Here is a 16083-nt window from a genome sequence, read left to right on the forward strand (position 1 = left end):
TACCTACAGAAAATGAGCTGGCTGCTTCATTAGCCAAAAAAATGTAACACACAGACCAAACCCACCATGGGAAATGCTGTGTGCACTCCCAGTCCTTCAAATTTGCTCTGCAAATATCTCCATTCCCTCCTTCACTCAGTTACTGCCCCTGAAAAGTCAAACCACGAGCTTGGAAAGGTCCCCAAGCCTGACTTTACCTCCAAATCTCAGCCTTCCTATGTCAGTGATGGTGCTCCCAGGCACGAGCACACCTGCAGTTTAGCTAACATATGAAATGAGGAATTACCTAACGTGGATTTAGACTCTTGGATATAAATAACCTTCTCTCATGTTTGCTGAAGGAGATTGCACAGCACCCACTGGGCAGGGCAGACCTTGGCTGAGATGAACACTGTGTCAGGGCAGTTCTGTATCACACTGAGCCAGCCTGGAGCACCTGCAGCCCTGCCCTCCGAGTTTATCCCAGCCTGGAATCCAGGCTCAAGGCCCAAACACTCACAGATTTTCTCATTACAGACCCGGGTTTGACTGCCCAGCACCTTCCAGCTGCCAGTGAAGCGACTCCTCGGCCAATGCCTCAAACCAGCAGCGTCTCACAGAGTTAATTAAACACTTTATTAATCAACCAAGCACTTCTTCGACCTCTGGGCACCACCCACCTGGATAAGACTCTCGTCTCACACAAAAGAACCTCTGTAGTCCTGAGTTTCTATTAACTGCAGGGGCCTCGGGCAGTGTTTGTTGAGTGGAACTAAAGTTCACGGAAATCCATCCATGTTCAGTGGGAATGCAGAATCCCAACAGCTTCAGAACCCTGGGGATCCCACGGGCCAAGGAAATAAATCAATATATTCACCTTGGGAACCTGAACCCTGCATGTGCAGGCACACATGGGTGTTTTACCTGCAAGAGAAATCAAAGCCTGTGCAGGAGCACGTCCGTGATTGTTGGAATACACACAGTTCCTTCCATAATTTATATGATTATTAGGGATAGTGACCTGCTGTAATAATAAATCTATGCCAGCGGTAAAAAAAAAAATCCAAAAACATCACAAGACTACAAGAATTAATTGGTTTTGTGGAGTGCAGTTTTCTTCAGTGCTTAACAGGCCACACTCAAAGGAAGGAGCAGCAGCTTCTCCTGGGGAACTTTTCAGCTTTTGAGTGCCCAAAATTGGGGTAATTCGCCCCAAAGACCAGATCTGGGTATTTCTAAATGCCAGTTATGCAATTAATCCTGTAAAATATCTTACGTGAATAATTTTAGGTATAAGCATATCTCTAAGTAATATGCGTCCTTTATGTATAGACTGGAGGAGGCAGTTTAAAGAGCATTTTCCCACATTCCATCTTTTTTTGAGCATGGCAATCCTTATACCAGCAGTTTTGCAGCCTTAACAGCCTCGGTGATAACTCTCATTCACTGTCCTGTGCAGAGGTGTGCTGGTGGAGCCTTTAGGCCGGGATGCGATGGGAATTCCCGGTGGAATGCGCGTTTTTTTATGGAAAAAGCGCGGGAAGGCTCTGACGGGGCCGCTCTCGAGCACTGAGGGCCGGGCCCTCACGGCGGGGAAGGGGGGGCGGGGGGGCGGACGGAACCGCAGCCTCTGATTGGTGGAGTCCCGAAGAGGGCGTGGTCACAGCCGGACCAATCCACCTCCCGCCGGCGGGGGGGGTGGAGGGCTCTCCCCGCGCAAATGGTACCGCCCGAACCCGAGCCCTTTGGCCGGGCCGTTACCAGCGCCCGCGCGCGCCCATGAAGGACCCAGGGAGGGCTGCCCGCCGCACTGCCTGATGCGGCGGCGGCCTTGCGGGGCCCGCGGCGGCGTTGCGCCGGCTCCCAGCCGCCGTTGGTTTGTCCGCTGGCTCCCGGCAGACGCCCCGCCGCCGCTCGGCATGGCTTTCGGCCGCCGGCCTCCTCCGGCGGCGCGTTCGGTTTTCCGGCGTTCTCGCGGGGCGGCCGCCGGCGGGGTGGGGGGGTTGCGACGCGAGGCGGGGCGCGCGCGGGGCGGGGGGGTCCTCGTCGGCGCGCGGAAAAAAACGCGCCAAGTTCGCTGACGGTGTCCCCGCGGTCTCCATGGCAACGGCGAGCGGGAGCGGGGCCGGGATGTAGCGGTGAGTGAGGGGGAGCGGCCGCACCGCGGCCTCGGGCCCCGCCGGCCGCGGGGAACATGCGGGGGGCGCGGGGGGGCGGCCCGAGCCCGGGGCGGGGGGCGGCGGGTCCGCGCTCGGCCCCCTCGGGGAGTAAATGGCGCCTGGTGTGCGCGTGTGTGTGTGTGTGCGCGCCAGGTGTGAGCGCCCCGGCCGCGCCCCGCAGGAACCATGCCCGGCGTCCTGCCCGGCGACAGCGCCAGGGCCAGCCCCTCCAAGAAGAACAGGCTGTCGCTGAAGCTCTTTCAGAAGAAGGAGGCGAAGCGAGCGCTGGATTTCACCGAGGCGCAGGAAAATGAGCCGCAGAAGGGCGCGGAGTTCCGAGGCGCCGAGATGTGAGTGCCGCGCGGGAGAAGTTTTTTGTGGCGATGTTGTGTCTGTCTCGTGCTGCTCCATCCTCCTCTCCTCTCCTTTCGCTTTCGTGTTCTCGCATAAATAACGTGCTGCAGCACGCGCTAAATTAAATTAACGTGCGCTTCGATTAAATTAACACGCACTTAGGTTAAATTAAACCGTCGAGGCAGCTCCATCAAACTGAACGAACTAATTACTGTAACTAATTACTATAACTAATTTCTGTTTTGAGAAAACAGCTTTGCCCCACCGGGGATGCTCAGTTTAGGCACAAACTTTGGGATCACTTGCTGAAGTTAGTTTTAAAAACCTAATTAATCACTGTAACCAGCTTTTAATAACTCTTTTAGGAAAACAGCTCTGCCTCCATGGTGGTGTTTAGTTGGTACAAACTTTAGGATCAGTTGAAAAAGTTGCTTTGCTTCAAGTTAATATAAATAGTCAATGTGTCACTGAACTGTTTATGTTATTATTTATATAAAAACCTAATCTTCTCCAAGGTGAGCTGTAATGAGTATGTGTAGGATCTTTAATTGTGGGGTTGGGTGTCACTCATTGGGGTTTTTCAGGCCCTGAGCAAATCTATCGACTCATTTCACTACTGCTGAGGAGATTTAAGTGGGAAAAAGAAAACTCTGGACAGTTAGAAATAGTTGGAGAGTTTAAAATTTGGTTCTGTCGTGTCATTACAGTGTATTAATCACTTCTATCAGTGATTAATAATAATGATATTCAGTGTATAGTGTGTCAGTTTTATTGGTTTCTTTTTTTAGATTTTTTTCTGGTTTTATGCTTTTGCTTTGCATCCAGAAATGAAGTGATGTGACTGGAGCAGGGGACAATGTATAAATATGTTCTAGGCACATTTTTTTCTGCCTTATGAATGAACAAAGAATGTACACAAAAGTATTTAAATAGGAAATTTTTGATCCATTAAATCAATCTCCTGGTATTTGATGTGTTGGAACTTAGAGCACGTTTTCCTCCTGTGTGCTTTTGGGTGGGTTGCTGAGGAGTCAAGAGTGAATTCAGACACAATTTGCCACAATTTTGATCTGCATTTCTCAGTGCTGAATTCTCTGAGGTGGGGAGAGATGAAGGAGTGTTTTTTCCAAAGTGTCTCTTACCCCAGTTCTCTGTTTCCCAGTGACCAGGTGGTTCCTGCAGCACAGCCCCCTTCCCTTGTCAGCTGTGAGAAAAAAGACAGCATGTTGCCTTTTGTGGGCTTGAACAACCTGGGCAATACCTGCTACCTGAACAGTGTCCTGCAGGTGAGGCCACGTCCAGGGGGGCTCCAAAAGGGAGATTTTGGTTAAGCACAAATGGGTGAAATCAGTTTATTCTGGGTGCAGTATAAAGGGCACGTTATTATAACGGGGAAATAAAGATGCTGCTGCAGGAAATGTGTGCCCTGTGGTTGTCCTGATTGGGAAATTCTTCAGTTTCCATACTCGGGACTCCTCCCTGCTGTGAAAAATCCTGGATCTTTGTGTGCCTGGGGACATGCAGAGCTGTGTGGATTATAAATGTGCATTTATGTGTGGAATAACTTCTTACTCCAGTTATTCTCGTGTTTTCAACTGTTGCTTTCAGGTATTATATTTTTGTCCTGGTTTTAAAACTGGAGTAAAACATTTATATAACATTATTTCAAAGAAGAGAGAATCTTCAAAGGATGAAGGAGAGCAAAAGGCAGAAAAGGTAACAAATCCCCCCATGTTCTTTATTTGTAACCTTGCAAGTGAGGCTGTCCTGAATGTAGTGAAAACTCAACTGATTTTTGTTCTTAAGAATATTTCAGCATTGTTGTCTACGCTGTTACTTCAGGTGAAGATGTATTTGAGTTGTTTTGAACTTTAGCACAAGTTTTAAAACCTAACAGAAGAAATTTGAGGAAGGTACCTGACCATGCTTCTGGCATAAAGATAATTATGATACAGTACCTGGAGCTGATGAAAATGGGAGTTTGGGCAAGGATGGTTTGGGATTTTAAACTAATGGCTAAATGGGTTTTTATGTTAGTTTCCTACTTGAAAAAAACCAAAATACTGTCTGAAACCCACCTGCCTCCCATAGCAGATAAAAAAGTCAGCCAAATACAGAAAACCAAGGGAGGGGAGGAGTGGAAAATGTTATTTTGTGTCCGATGTACGTGTTGCAAATGTTTTTAATCCTTTCACATTGTTTTTGCAGGGAAGCTGTAAAGAAGATCCTTTGGCAAGTTATGAACTCATCTGCAGTTTGCACTCCTTGATCCTTTCAGTTGAGCAGCTTCAAGCCAGTTTTCTCCTAAACCCAGAGAAATACACGGATGAATTGGCCACTCAGCCCCGGAGGCTGCTGAACACCCTCAGGTACAAATCCCCTTGGATGCTGACAGAATTTTGTTCTGACATTTCCAGGCCATAACATTGCCCAGCTTTAGAGGCTGGTGGGAGATGGGTGGTAAATTTGGGGTGGCCTTATAGGAAGTCAGATTTTTTTTTGTGCTTATTGTTGGTAATTTGTGTTGGAAATTTGAAAATAAATTTGAATTTTCTAAGAGTGTAATACAGAAGGGGTTTAAAACAGTGCTTAGGAACAGAAGGGTTACTGAATTACAGAGTGGTTTGAGTTGGAAGGGACCTTAAAGCTCATCCAGTGCCACCCTCTGCCATGGGCAGAGACACTTTCCACAATCCCAGGTTGCTCCAAGCCCTGTCCAGGACATTTCCAGGGATGGGAAGGATCCCCTTGGAGCTGAGGAGCTCCACTGCTGGATGTGTGTAAATACTTAAGGCTGAACCTTCCCCTAGCTCTGTGACACAGAGGATTCTGTGCCTCCATGACTTCTAAATCCCTGATTTCAGTCTCAAAGCACATTCCCCAGTTAGCAGAGGACACCTAACCCTCATATTTTGCTTCTTTCTTTGCCCAGAGAGCTGAACCCCATGTATGAAGGGTACCTGCAGCACGATGCCCAGGAGGTCCTGCAGTGTATCCTGGGGAACATCCAGGAAACCTGCCAGCTGCTGAAAAAGGAGGAGCTGAACAAACTGCCTGTGGAAGAGCCTGCAGCTAAACTGGAGGAGAAACCCAACCAAAAGTCAGAGAGCAACGGATCCATCAGCCCCGCTGAGGAGGAGGATCCCACCCTGGGCAGCCATGGCGGAGACGCGGCCAAGGAGAAGCTGCTCAAGGGAAACGGGAAAAGGAAAAGCGACGCCGAGGGCGGCAACGCCAAGAAAAAATCCAAAGTATCTAAAGAGCAAATTGCAGCAGAAGAAAATCAAAGACAAACCAGGTCCAAGAGGAAAGCCACGGGAGAAAAGATGGAAAACCAAACGGATGCCATTGCCAAGTGTTCCGGGGAGAGCGAGAGCGCCAAGCCCACGCAGAAAAAGTCGCGCCTTAGGTTAAACTGGTTAAAATCTTCCTGCAAACAGCCCAGTATTCTGTCCAAATTTTACAGTCTAGGAAAGTTAACTACAAACTTGGGACCCAAAGACCCAGGGAAAGAATATGACTGTGAGTTTGAAGAGTCAGCTGTCAAGTGCGAAAATGGTGACAGTAAAGAAGAATATCATGAACCAGCGTCTCCCGTGGAAAGCCATCATGGAAAAGGAACTGAAAAAGAACCAAAAAAGGAAGGTTGGTGCACAAGTGGATGGGCTTAAAATTAGTAGGATTAAGAAAGTACAATGCGTGGGAAGTCAGCCTTCAGACTGCACAGCCTGCAGAGCTCTAAACACAAAATTAGATTTTTCAGGAATTGAAGATTGATTTTTAGGAAAGAGAATTTATTTTTATACGTGTTTGTAATTTTTTTTTTCTTTTAGAACTTGACCTGTTTAGCTTAGATCTTGAGGCATTTCTCTTACATTCTGTAATCATTGTACAATATGTATAAAAAAGGCAGAATATTACCAGGTTTGTATTTACCACTAACTTTTGTCATCCATAGAAAGAGCAAGTGAATTCAAGATGTAAAGGGATATTTCTGGCAGGAACAAACAGAACCAATCCCCACTAGCTATGGTTTTACAAACAATACCCTTTTTCCCTTCCAGTTCCTTAATCTTTCCATATTCCCAACCTTCCCAAGAACCAGGAAGGACTCGGGATGTATTAAAGAGCTAATCTATTTAGATCTAATAGATACCAATTAGAAACACTAATGAGCCAGCAGGTCTGGATGGTTTTTTATGTCAATGAAACAAGATATATGTTGAGGGAAGGGCCTCAGTATGAATCCAGTACTTGCTAATTTGGAACTTTCCACCCACCAGTTTTTCATTAAAAACTGAAGGAATGAAGAGTCTTTTGAGTTCTGAATTTCTTCTGCAGATTTGGCCAAAACTGACCAATAAATTTAGGAAAGAGGAGAGGACTGAGAATAAATAGGAACCAGAGAAACACAGTGTGGTGCTCTTTGAGGAGGTCAACAGTCCATGCTAAGGAGTCACAGCAGTGATGGCAACCAAATATTCCAGAGTGTGACAGTCACACTTCCCAGTATAAAACAAGAACCCAATCTTAGAATAGAAATTAAAGTTTGAGGCCCAAGAGACAGAGGGTTCTTATTTACTTACAAGCAGATGATAGCATGAAAGCTGCAGGTGATTTGTTTTGCTTTTTAATTCCTATCAGATATCCCTAAAAGGCCATGGCTGTAACAGTGATTTTGCAAGGATAACTGGGTTCTGAAGGGTGTCTGGAATGAAATGCACCTTGCTCAGGGATGTGCCGTGTATTCTCTCCAGGTACAGAGCTGGCTGTCTTCGAGCTGGTGGAGAAACTCTTCCAGGGCCAGTTAGTGCTGAGGACGAGGTGCTTGGAGTGCGAGTGCTTCACGGAAAGGAGGGAAGATTTTCAGGACATCAGTGTCCCAGTGCAAGAAGATGAACTTGCTAAAAGTGAAGAGAGTTCTGAAAGTAAGTAATCATCTCAAAAAAAGGATTGTGAGGTGTGTTCCTTCCTCAGCCAGCCATGGGGAAGGACAGAAGTTAGGAAGGAACGCGGCTCCTGTTTGTGCTGGCTAAAATTAGAGGCCGTTATCTCCTGTCCTGATCAACTTTAGACTTTGGAAAGACAGTGCTGATAATGCTGGCAGATCCAGATAACATTCAGATTACTCCAGATCTTAACACATAGCATGGACTGTCTACAATCTGTCACTTAGGCACCTCTTTTCCTGCTTGTGAAGAGGCATTTCCTTTGATTTGAGTCTTCTTTTTAATTCCTGGATAAGAAATCTTGCTTTTTTTAGAAATATTTATAAGAAATATTTACTTTTTTTTTTCCTTAGAAATAAAAGAAACAAGATTGCAGCTTTTTTTCCTTAGTTACTCTAAAAAAAAGTACTTTAGATTGTTGTTACCATAATAACATTCATATTATGTTTGTAAATGTTAGTCATGTGGTCTCTTTCACAAATTTTATTGATCTATATGCAGATTTTTAGCTATTTTCATAAGGAAGTGGGGCAAAAACACATCTTGAAATTCATAATTTCAAGGGAATTAATTTTAGTTGCCATGGACTTATTTTGGAGCAGCTTTTCCTGCTTTTGCTCCCCATTTTGGTGAGGGATTCAAAGGAAAATGTGTGGGGTGATGTTCATGTGTGAAGTGCTGCCGACAGCGGGTGATCCTGTCGGCAGTGTGAGGGTGGCAGGGGAGGCAAAATGCAAGAAGTGAGAGGGAACTTTCTGGTTATTTTGGGGGTTTGCCTTAATAAGTGAAATTCTGACCTCATACAAGCTCTCCATTTCCAGACATGGCAACAAAATTGTGTGATCTGAAACGAGCTTTGGAAAAATCCTAATTTGGAGTAACGATATCCATTAAGTGATGTTTTCATCCCTTCCTGCAATGCTCCAGAGATTGGAACACATCACGTATTTCACACATACTGAGTGTTCTTTGCAGTGTTGCAGGTTTGGAGTGGTCTGAACTTGACATATTTTGTTTCGTTGCTCTTCTGGCGGGATGTGTTGGAAATGTAAATATTGGCATATCCGTGAATGCAGCAATTCTCTTTTCTAGTTTCTCCAGAGCCAAAAACAGAAATGAAGACTCTGAAATGGGCAATTTCCCAGTTTGCCTCAGTGGAGAGGATTGTGGGAGAGGACAAATATTTCTGTGAGAACTGCCACCACTACACGGAAGCCGAGCGCAGCCTTTTGTTCGATAAAATGCCCGAAGTGATCACAATTCACTTGAAGTGCTTTGCTGCCAGTGGCTTGGAGTGAGTATGCATTGCCTGTCTTACCAAACAGCAAGGGAAATCTTACCCCAAGAGCTGGAAATGCTTTGGAATTTTTCCAAAAGATTTCCAGATTGGAATGAAATTGCTGGGATGCTGCCCCCACCCACGCCATAAAGGCTTTGTGTTGTTCCAGGTAGTGGCAGAAATTACCTGCAGAAAAATTGACTTTTAGGAGACTACTTAAAAATTTTTTAGCTCTACTCTTAGAACAACCTGATATTTCTTAAGACTTTATGTACTTTTAATAGCCCCTTATTTAAGGAGATATTTAAGTAAATAAACTCTTGAGTTCAGAGGCAGCTTGAAGTGCTTTACCAGAACAAGTAATGAGAACAAATCTCCATTTTATGGTCTCAGGTTGTCTCTGCCTGAATGTGAGTACTAAAAAGATGAATGTGAGTGAGGGGAAAAAAAAAAATCAGCTGATACACACCTTAAAGAACTAACACTCATTACCACAGAATCGACAAATTCCTTCAAAAATACTTTGGTCTCTACCTGAATATGAACATTACAATTTTGGGGGGAAAAAGAATCAGATAAACATTTTGAAGAGCTAATACACCAAAAAAAAAACCCCAAACTATTACTTTAAAAACACAGTAGCATCAGCATCATTGATATTCAATTGCTGAGTAATAAGTTTGGTATTATAATTGTAGCAGTCCTTATATTTTGAAAGAATTTGTGGGAGTGTTATCTTTGTTTTTTTCAATACTTAAGAATTTAGGGATTTTCTTTGGGATGAGAGGAAACAAAGAAAAATCTGTCCCTACAGCACTGTACAGGAATATTCAGGTTTCTGACAAAGCAGAAGGGAAATTTCCTGTGTCTCTGCAATGTCCAGGACCATAACATACAAAATTGTCTTTTCACTGATCTCCACAATATTTGCTTAAATACTGATTTGTATATACTGACTTACAGCTGCACACTTAAAAATCATCGCAGTTGGACAGCAAACATGAAAATTGTCTTCCATTTGCTCCTGTATTTCCTATTTTCTTGTTTCCATGAGGAAGGACCTGCAGTTAATCAACTCTCTCCTGCCTCACTCACCTTTTCTGTCCTGGCCAGCTTCAGGTCCTTGCTCCAAAACACTCAGACCAATTTCCAGGTCAGAGTGAATCCAATCTCTTGTGGTTTTCCTCATGTATCCTCTCAGTCATTCCATAAATTTTCTGCCAAGGGCTACCAGTCAGAGGTTAAGGAAGTCAGAGTGGAAAACCTGACATGGAAACCCATGATGAAGCTGAAACTCTTTAGAAGTTTTTTGATTTTTGGGTTGGATGTTTTATTTTGGACAAAACCCTGTCATTGCTAAAGGCAGTGACTTCTACTGCCTTGAAACTTAAATTTTTTTAAGATCAAAATCTTCAACTTCTAGCTCCCACAAAAATTTGGGAATCTGGGCTGCTCAGTTATGCTCTACTGAGTTCTCTGGTGACTGAGTTGTAAATAAATGAGAAATGAAGAGTACTGTAAAGTAAATATTTGCAGTTAATAGGGATTTTATTAATCTTTTCTAGATGCTGCTTTGAAAAGTGCTTTTGTTTTAAAATAAAGCAGCCAGTGTGAAAATCTCCTTGCCTGGGGAGGAATAATTCTCTTTGGCAAGTGTGTGTGTGGGGAAAAATGCCAGGCCATGTGTGAGCAGGCTGTGAAGCTGTCTAGAAGGAATTTGTTAACTGGTAATATGTAATTGAGCAATTCCACTATAGAAATTTAACAATCTGTGAGAAAATCAGCTTTTTGTCTTGTGAAATTCAGTGCAGTGGGTATAATGTCACTAATTTATGCTCTCAAAAGATGTGGCTGCAGAAATCAGGTTTGCTGTGTTTGAAGTGCATCAGTCAGAGCAGGCAGAGTACTTGGCATGCAATTTTTCTGTCTTCAGATTCTTATCATTAAGAAGAACAAAAAGCTAATAGGAAAAGATTTCCTCTCTTATTTCCTCCTCTCCAAATCTTTCTGATGCTGGATGTCATTGAGAAGAAAGGTAGAGCCTGCTTTTTCCTGTTTTCTGTCAATATTCTGTCCTAGTGTGCTTGAGTGGAACTGGATTTGTAATCCAGGCTATCAGCCAGCAGTTCTGTGTTTTTTGAATCTTCTGAATATCTCTATTTCTGGCTGCTGACAATAGGGATTTTCAGAAGATTTGTGTTATTTCTGATTCTATGCTCTTCTGTGTTCCTTTTGGTGGAGTGAAATGTGTATGGTAAGAGAGGTCTGAAGTGAGGTTTCACTGAATTGGAGTGACTGAGGATCTGTTTGTGTCACTGTGTTTATTTCTGTGTCTCAAGGTTCATGGCTCTGAACAAGAATGAAGCAGAACCAAAATTAAATCCGGGAAAACAACAATCAGTTACTGCAGTTATGCCATGGCTGCAGTTTCCTTGGATTTAAGAGTTGTTTTTTTTCCTAGGATAAGAGCAGCGAGCTCTTTCCAACCTCAGTTTTACAGGGTTGTCTGTACTCTCCAGTATTTTTCCCTACAACACCCTCACAGTTGAGTAAGATTGAGTCATCCCTGGAATTTATTAGGACATCACAACCTATTGTTAAATAAAGGGGTTAACTGATCTGGGCTGATGCAATGTATAAGTCATCAAGAGCAGAATTATTCAAGGAGGCTGATGCACAATAATGAAATCCCAACACTGCCTTTCTCTTCAAACTCTGTAGAAGATCCTTATAATGAAAGGACTTTTCCCCTCCTGGTAAATTTGTGTGCTGTGAACAAAATACTGAATGTTTATGGAATACTAGAGGCTTTTCCAAAGTAAATTAGCTACAGAATTGTTTGAAGAATTAGAATACCGTAGGACAGCTAGTGAAGAATCCCAGGTGAACACCACTGGCACAGCTGCAGTGCTGTGAAGGGAGCTGAGGAATATTAGTCACAATCTCTGAGTGATATTAAAGCTACTTGAAAGTAAAATAAGTAATGCTTTATTTAGTAAATGACTCCTTTAGGAGGAGAAAAAAAACAAACCCAACCCTGCTTGGTTCAGCCTTGGCTGTTGAAGAGGTTTTTGGTTTGTTTTTGAACAGGATGATGAGAGAGAGAAGGGGGTGTTTGTGCAGAGATAGGAGCAGGAGCGATAACAATCAGCTGAACTTTTATCATCACTATTTAAAAATTATCTTTAGAAGAAGGGGATCTCTGACATAGTTAAAATTTACAGTTTCTGAGCTGTAAGATTTAACATTACAGTCATAAAAATGCCTTTCCTAAGGGGTGCTTGGGATGCTGGTGCTGAGCCAGGGGGGCAGGGAGCGGTTCCCATCCTCCGTATCTGTGAGGAGGAAGGATACGGATGCACCTCAGGGCCACCTGAAGTGTTTTTTGGGAGGTGCTGTGGCACAAGGTGTAAGCTGTGTGTCCCTTGCCAGGTTTGACTGCTACGGGGGCCTGTCCAAGATCAACACCCCGCTGCTGACGCCGCTCAGGCTGTCCCTGGAGGAGTGGAGCACCCGGCCCACCAACGACACCTACGGGCTCTTCGCCGTGGTCATGCACAGCGGCATCACCATCAGCAGCGGCCACTACACGGCCTCAGTGAAGGTCACAGACCTGCAGAGCCTGGAGCTGGACAGAGGCAACTTCCTCCCCGAGCCGGGCTACGCCGCGCTCAAGCCGGAGCCGCTGACCGAGGAGGAGGCGCGGGCCGTGGCCGAGGACTACGACGACGGCGAGGTCTCCTTCAGGCTCAACGGCGCCGCGCCGCCAGGCAAGGTGCTCAGCAAGAAGAACATGGAGGCCGTGGGACTGCTCGGGGGGCAGAAGAGCAAGGCTGACTGTGAGCTGTGTGCCAGCAAACAGCCCAACCCCGAGAAGCTCCTCAGCGTGGCTCCAGAGCCCCGCGGCGCCGAGCCCAGCGCAGAGCAGGGCGAGCCCCCGGGGCTGGGAGCCAACGGACTGGAGAACAAAGCTCTCTACGTGCTCCAGAGCCTCAAGGAGTACGAGGGGAAGTGGCTGCTCTTCGATGATTCCGAAGTGAAGGTCACAGAGGAAAAGGACTTTCTGAATTCTCTTTCTCCGACATCGTCATCTACATCGACTCCTTATCTACTGTTTTATAAGAAGATTGTAGAGTGATGCTGTACTTGGACTGTAAATATTCGGGATTTGCATACACCTCTCACTCTGATTTGCATCCAGACTACCTGGAAGGAACGGCTGTTTGTTTTTTGAAGCTACTGATTCTTCATCTTTCTGGTCTTTTTTTTTTTTTTTTTTCCCCTTTGGTGTCAAGTGGCTCAACTTGAATTAACAAAACATGACATAGGACTTGACTCACACCATAACTTTTCTGCTGGAGAATAGTGCTCTGACCTTTTAGAAATACCAGTTTGTATAGATTCTAAACAATGCCTACAGCACCCAATAGTGGTTTTAATGCAGCTCTAGGTCTCAGACATGCCTATTGTATTATTAGCTTTTTTTTCCTTTTATTTTTTCCTTTTAATTTGTTTTTCTTTTACCTTTTTTTTTTTTAAATAAAAGTTATTTGTATTCATACCCTGGAGTAAATGTATATTAACTAGCAAATTTCATCAGAAGTTGTGTATTTTTGTAACTTGGGAAGTAACACTTCATATTTAGTCTTTGGGTAATGGACGTGGTTTATTCTCCTGCTCCAGTTCTTTCCTGCTCCTTGCAACTTGAAGCACAAGGAAAAGGGTCTGGGAACCTTGTCCAGAGCATTGGAGGGAACTGAATTCATGGAGGTGTTTGACTGTTCTGATTTGCATCTTGGTGCATAGGTGTTCATGAGCAAAGTGTAAATAGGTGTGATTAATACTTCAAACCAGGGGCAGAGTGTAGTGTAATTAAAATAATTTTGTACTTTGAAGAGTGAAGCCCTCAAATCTGCATCTCTGTTTGGGGGAGTTGGGAACTTAGTGGTGACCTTTTAACTGAAGTTAACTTGTACCTGGATCTCCCTGAAACCTGGGGGAAAAGGAGAGCATTTGGCTTTGATGCTTTTGTTAAGAATGTACATATGAAATAAAAAAGTTATGATGCGCATCTGAGACGAGCAGATGAGCCTGTTGTGTTTGGAGAGGGGAAAGCAGAAAGGGAAAGGGCTTTGGGAGCAGTTACAAAAAGGCTGGGAAATTATCTTAAAGAAACAGAAGATTTAAAGTGCTTTTAGAAGACATTGTGTGGTTTTTAGCTGGTTCTTGGACAGTATCTCCTAATTTGAAGGTACTTTTTGACTACAGTTGTGAGGTTAAGAGGAAACATTGCAAAACCAAAAACATTTGCACTACATACTAGAGATGAAAATCCCAAATTGTTTGTCAAAGATTTGAAGGTGACTCCTATAAACTGATAATTAAAATCTTAACAAATATGACTCAAAAAAGGGGGGACTGTTCGGTCTGTCCCAGGATGGATGGAATGACATCAAGTGTCACTGCAGGCTGTGAATATGCCCTGGACAAATTTCACCTTTTTCCACTACCAATTAATTTATTTACAGGAAAACCCCTAAAAACCTCTGCCTAGTTAATTCTGCAGTACTTATTTTTTACTATTTTTTATGGTAGTGTTGTATAAACCCAGAGGTAAGTCAGGAAAAATCACTTCTAGTGTACTTTCCATGTTAGGTTTGACCTCTGATTGTTGTACAGGCCTTGATTTTGCAGCATAAAAAAATCTGCAGTGACAAAATACACTTTCCCTTTTCCAAAGCATTGCACTGTAATAATTAATAATTTTAGTGTCTAAACCAAGAAAAAGCTACATTATAAAAATATCAGTAATCTTACCTTGCAAGGGCAGCCCAGTCCCACTACAGAATGCAATTTTTTAGGCTTTGCTGAATTTCAGCCTGCAAATGAAAGTTTATTTTTCCACACCTGGCGCAAGACTTTATCTTTTTCATTCAACTGCAGCATCAGGAATGTTCCAAGGAAACAAAATACCATTATTTACACCAAAATAGGATGTTAACGAAGACGCAGCTGCCTTCCATCATCCCAGTACAGCTTGGGAGGAGATTTTTTGTGGCAGCTGAAGAGAAAACAGCCTCAGCTGGAAGATGCTGAATGAAAACCCCTCTTCTGGCACAGAGAGAGGGACTGGGGATGGATTTTTGGGATATTCACCCCAGCACCACTTGCCACCCCCTGAACTTGCTTGTAACTCCTGTGCTGGGGTAGAACTGCTGTAAATTGGAGTTTCATCCTTTCATGGCTCCTGGGATTTGGTTGCACTGTGTAAATATTTTTAATGCCTCTTCCTGTAAATCTCTTCCAAAGCCGTTCTCTCTTCCCTTAATGTTTTCCATTCTAAGATTCCCTGACTCTCGTAGCACCTCCAAGACCTTGTCAAGAGCCCTGGGCTTTGCAAGAGATCTTGGAATAGCCATAAAAACATTTGGAGTTTTCTTTCTGCAGGAAACTCCCATGTTCTGCCCCGTGACACAGAACTAATTCAGGATTATTCTGTTCCAGGGAATCCTTTAAGAGCCTGGCACACAAAACACCACCACTGTGGAGCTGCTGGGATAACAGAGCACGGGAGAAGTCTCCAATAGCCTCAAATAAGTATCAAGAAGGAAAAAAAAAAAGACCCTCCCCACCCTAAACTTTCAGTGCTGCTGCAGAAGGGGGGCACTTCATGTATAAATCCATTTTTCCTTCTATTTTTAGGTATATATGAAGACTGTGTTTATCAAATTCAGGTTCTGTGTGTATATCTGGTTTTTTATGCATATTTAGGTATTTATGGAGAGAAAATAAATGTGTTTAATCACACACCACCTCTTCCAGGGGATTTTGTTCACCACAGAAAGGAAAAATATTAAGGACAAGATTTAGAAGTTGTGGACTCAGCTTCTACTCTGACATTTCCTCAAAGTGGTGTGTTAGACCTCAAAATACCTGCAGTCAAACACATCTTTCTTCACATAAAGCAATGCAAAGAATGCTCTGTACCCTTTTAAACTCTGATACCACTGGAGGTTCTTTTGCCCTGTGAAATTAGGCTTTGAATTAAAAAAATGGACACAAAATCAGTTTAGTTCCATGGACACTGCTAATTCCAAGGGGTGAGGAGATGCTGGGAGCTCCCAGCTGGTGGAGAACACACAGAAGTGAGGCTGAAACTTCACCTGATGGACTGAAGGAGGTGAAGAGGAACCCAGCTGTGCCTCCATCTGCTGCTGGCTACAGGTGGAATTTTTTGGTTTTTGTTTGCAGCAAAAGAACAGGGATAATAAACAATCAGCACTTGGTTAATTAATGTTACCATGACTTACCTTGCTCTGAACCTTTTCCCCAAGGATGCTGAGCCCTGAAGTCCAATGCACAG

General features: G+C 43.9%; 1 protein-coding gene across 2 annotated transcripts; it reads left to right on the forward strand.

Moving 5' to 3' along the window:
- The first annotated feature begins 1966 nt into the window (after positions 1 to 1966).
- Positions 1967 to 15941, forward strand: USP1 (ubiquitin specific peptidase 1). 2 transcript variants are annotated; one of them, XM_058842154.1, is made up of 9 exons: positions 1967 to 2117; positions 2292 to 2488; positions 3655 to 3778; positions 4101 to 4208; positions 4701 to 4861; positions 5425 to 6137; positions 7250 to 7420; positions 8534 to 8735; positions 12153 to 15941. In XM_058842154.1, exons 2-9 carry the CDS (start codon positions 2325 to 2327, stop codon positions 12856 to 12858), a joined length of 2349 nt encoding a protein of 782 aa, XP_058698137.1. In that variant the 5' UTR covers positions 1967 to 2117; positions 2292 to 2324; the 3' UTR covers positions 12859 to 15941. The 2 variants fall into 2 exon arrangements, with proteins under 2 accessions (XP_058698137.1, XP_058698139.1); XM_058842156.1 differs by having other exon boundaries at positions 1973 to 2117; positions 2320 to 2488.
- Positions 15942 to 16083: the final 142 nt, after the last annotated feature.

This window comes from Poecile atricapillus, chromosome 7, assembly GCF_030490865.1.
Source record: "Poecile atricapillus isolate bPoeAtr1 chromosome 7, bPoeAtr1.hap1, whole genome shotgun sequence".
Classification (NCBI taxonomy): Eukaryota; Metazoa; Chordata; class Aves; order Passeriformes; family Paridae; genus Poecile; species Poecile atricapillus.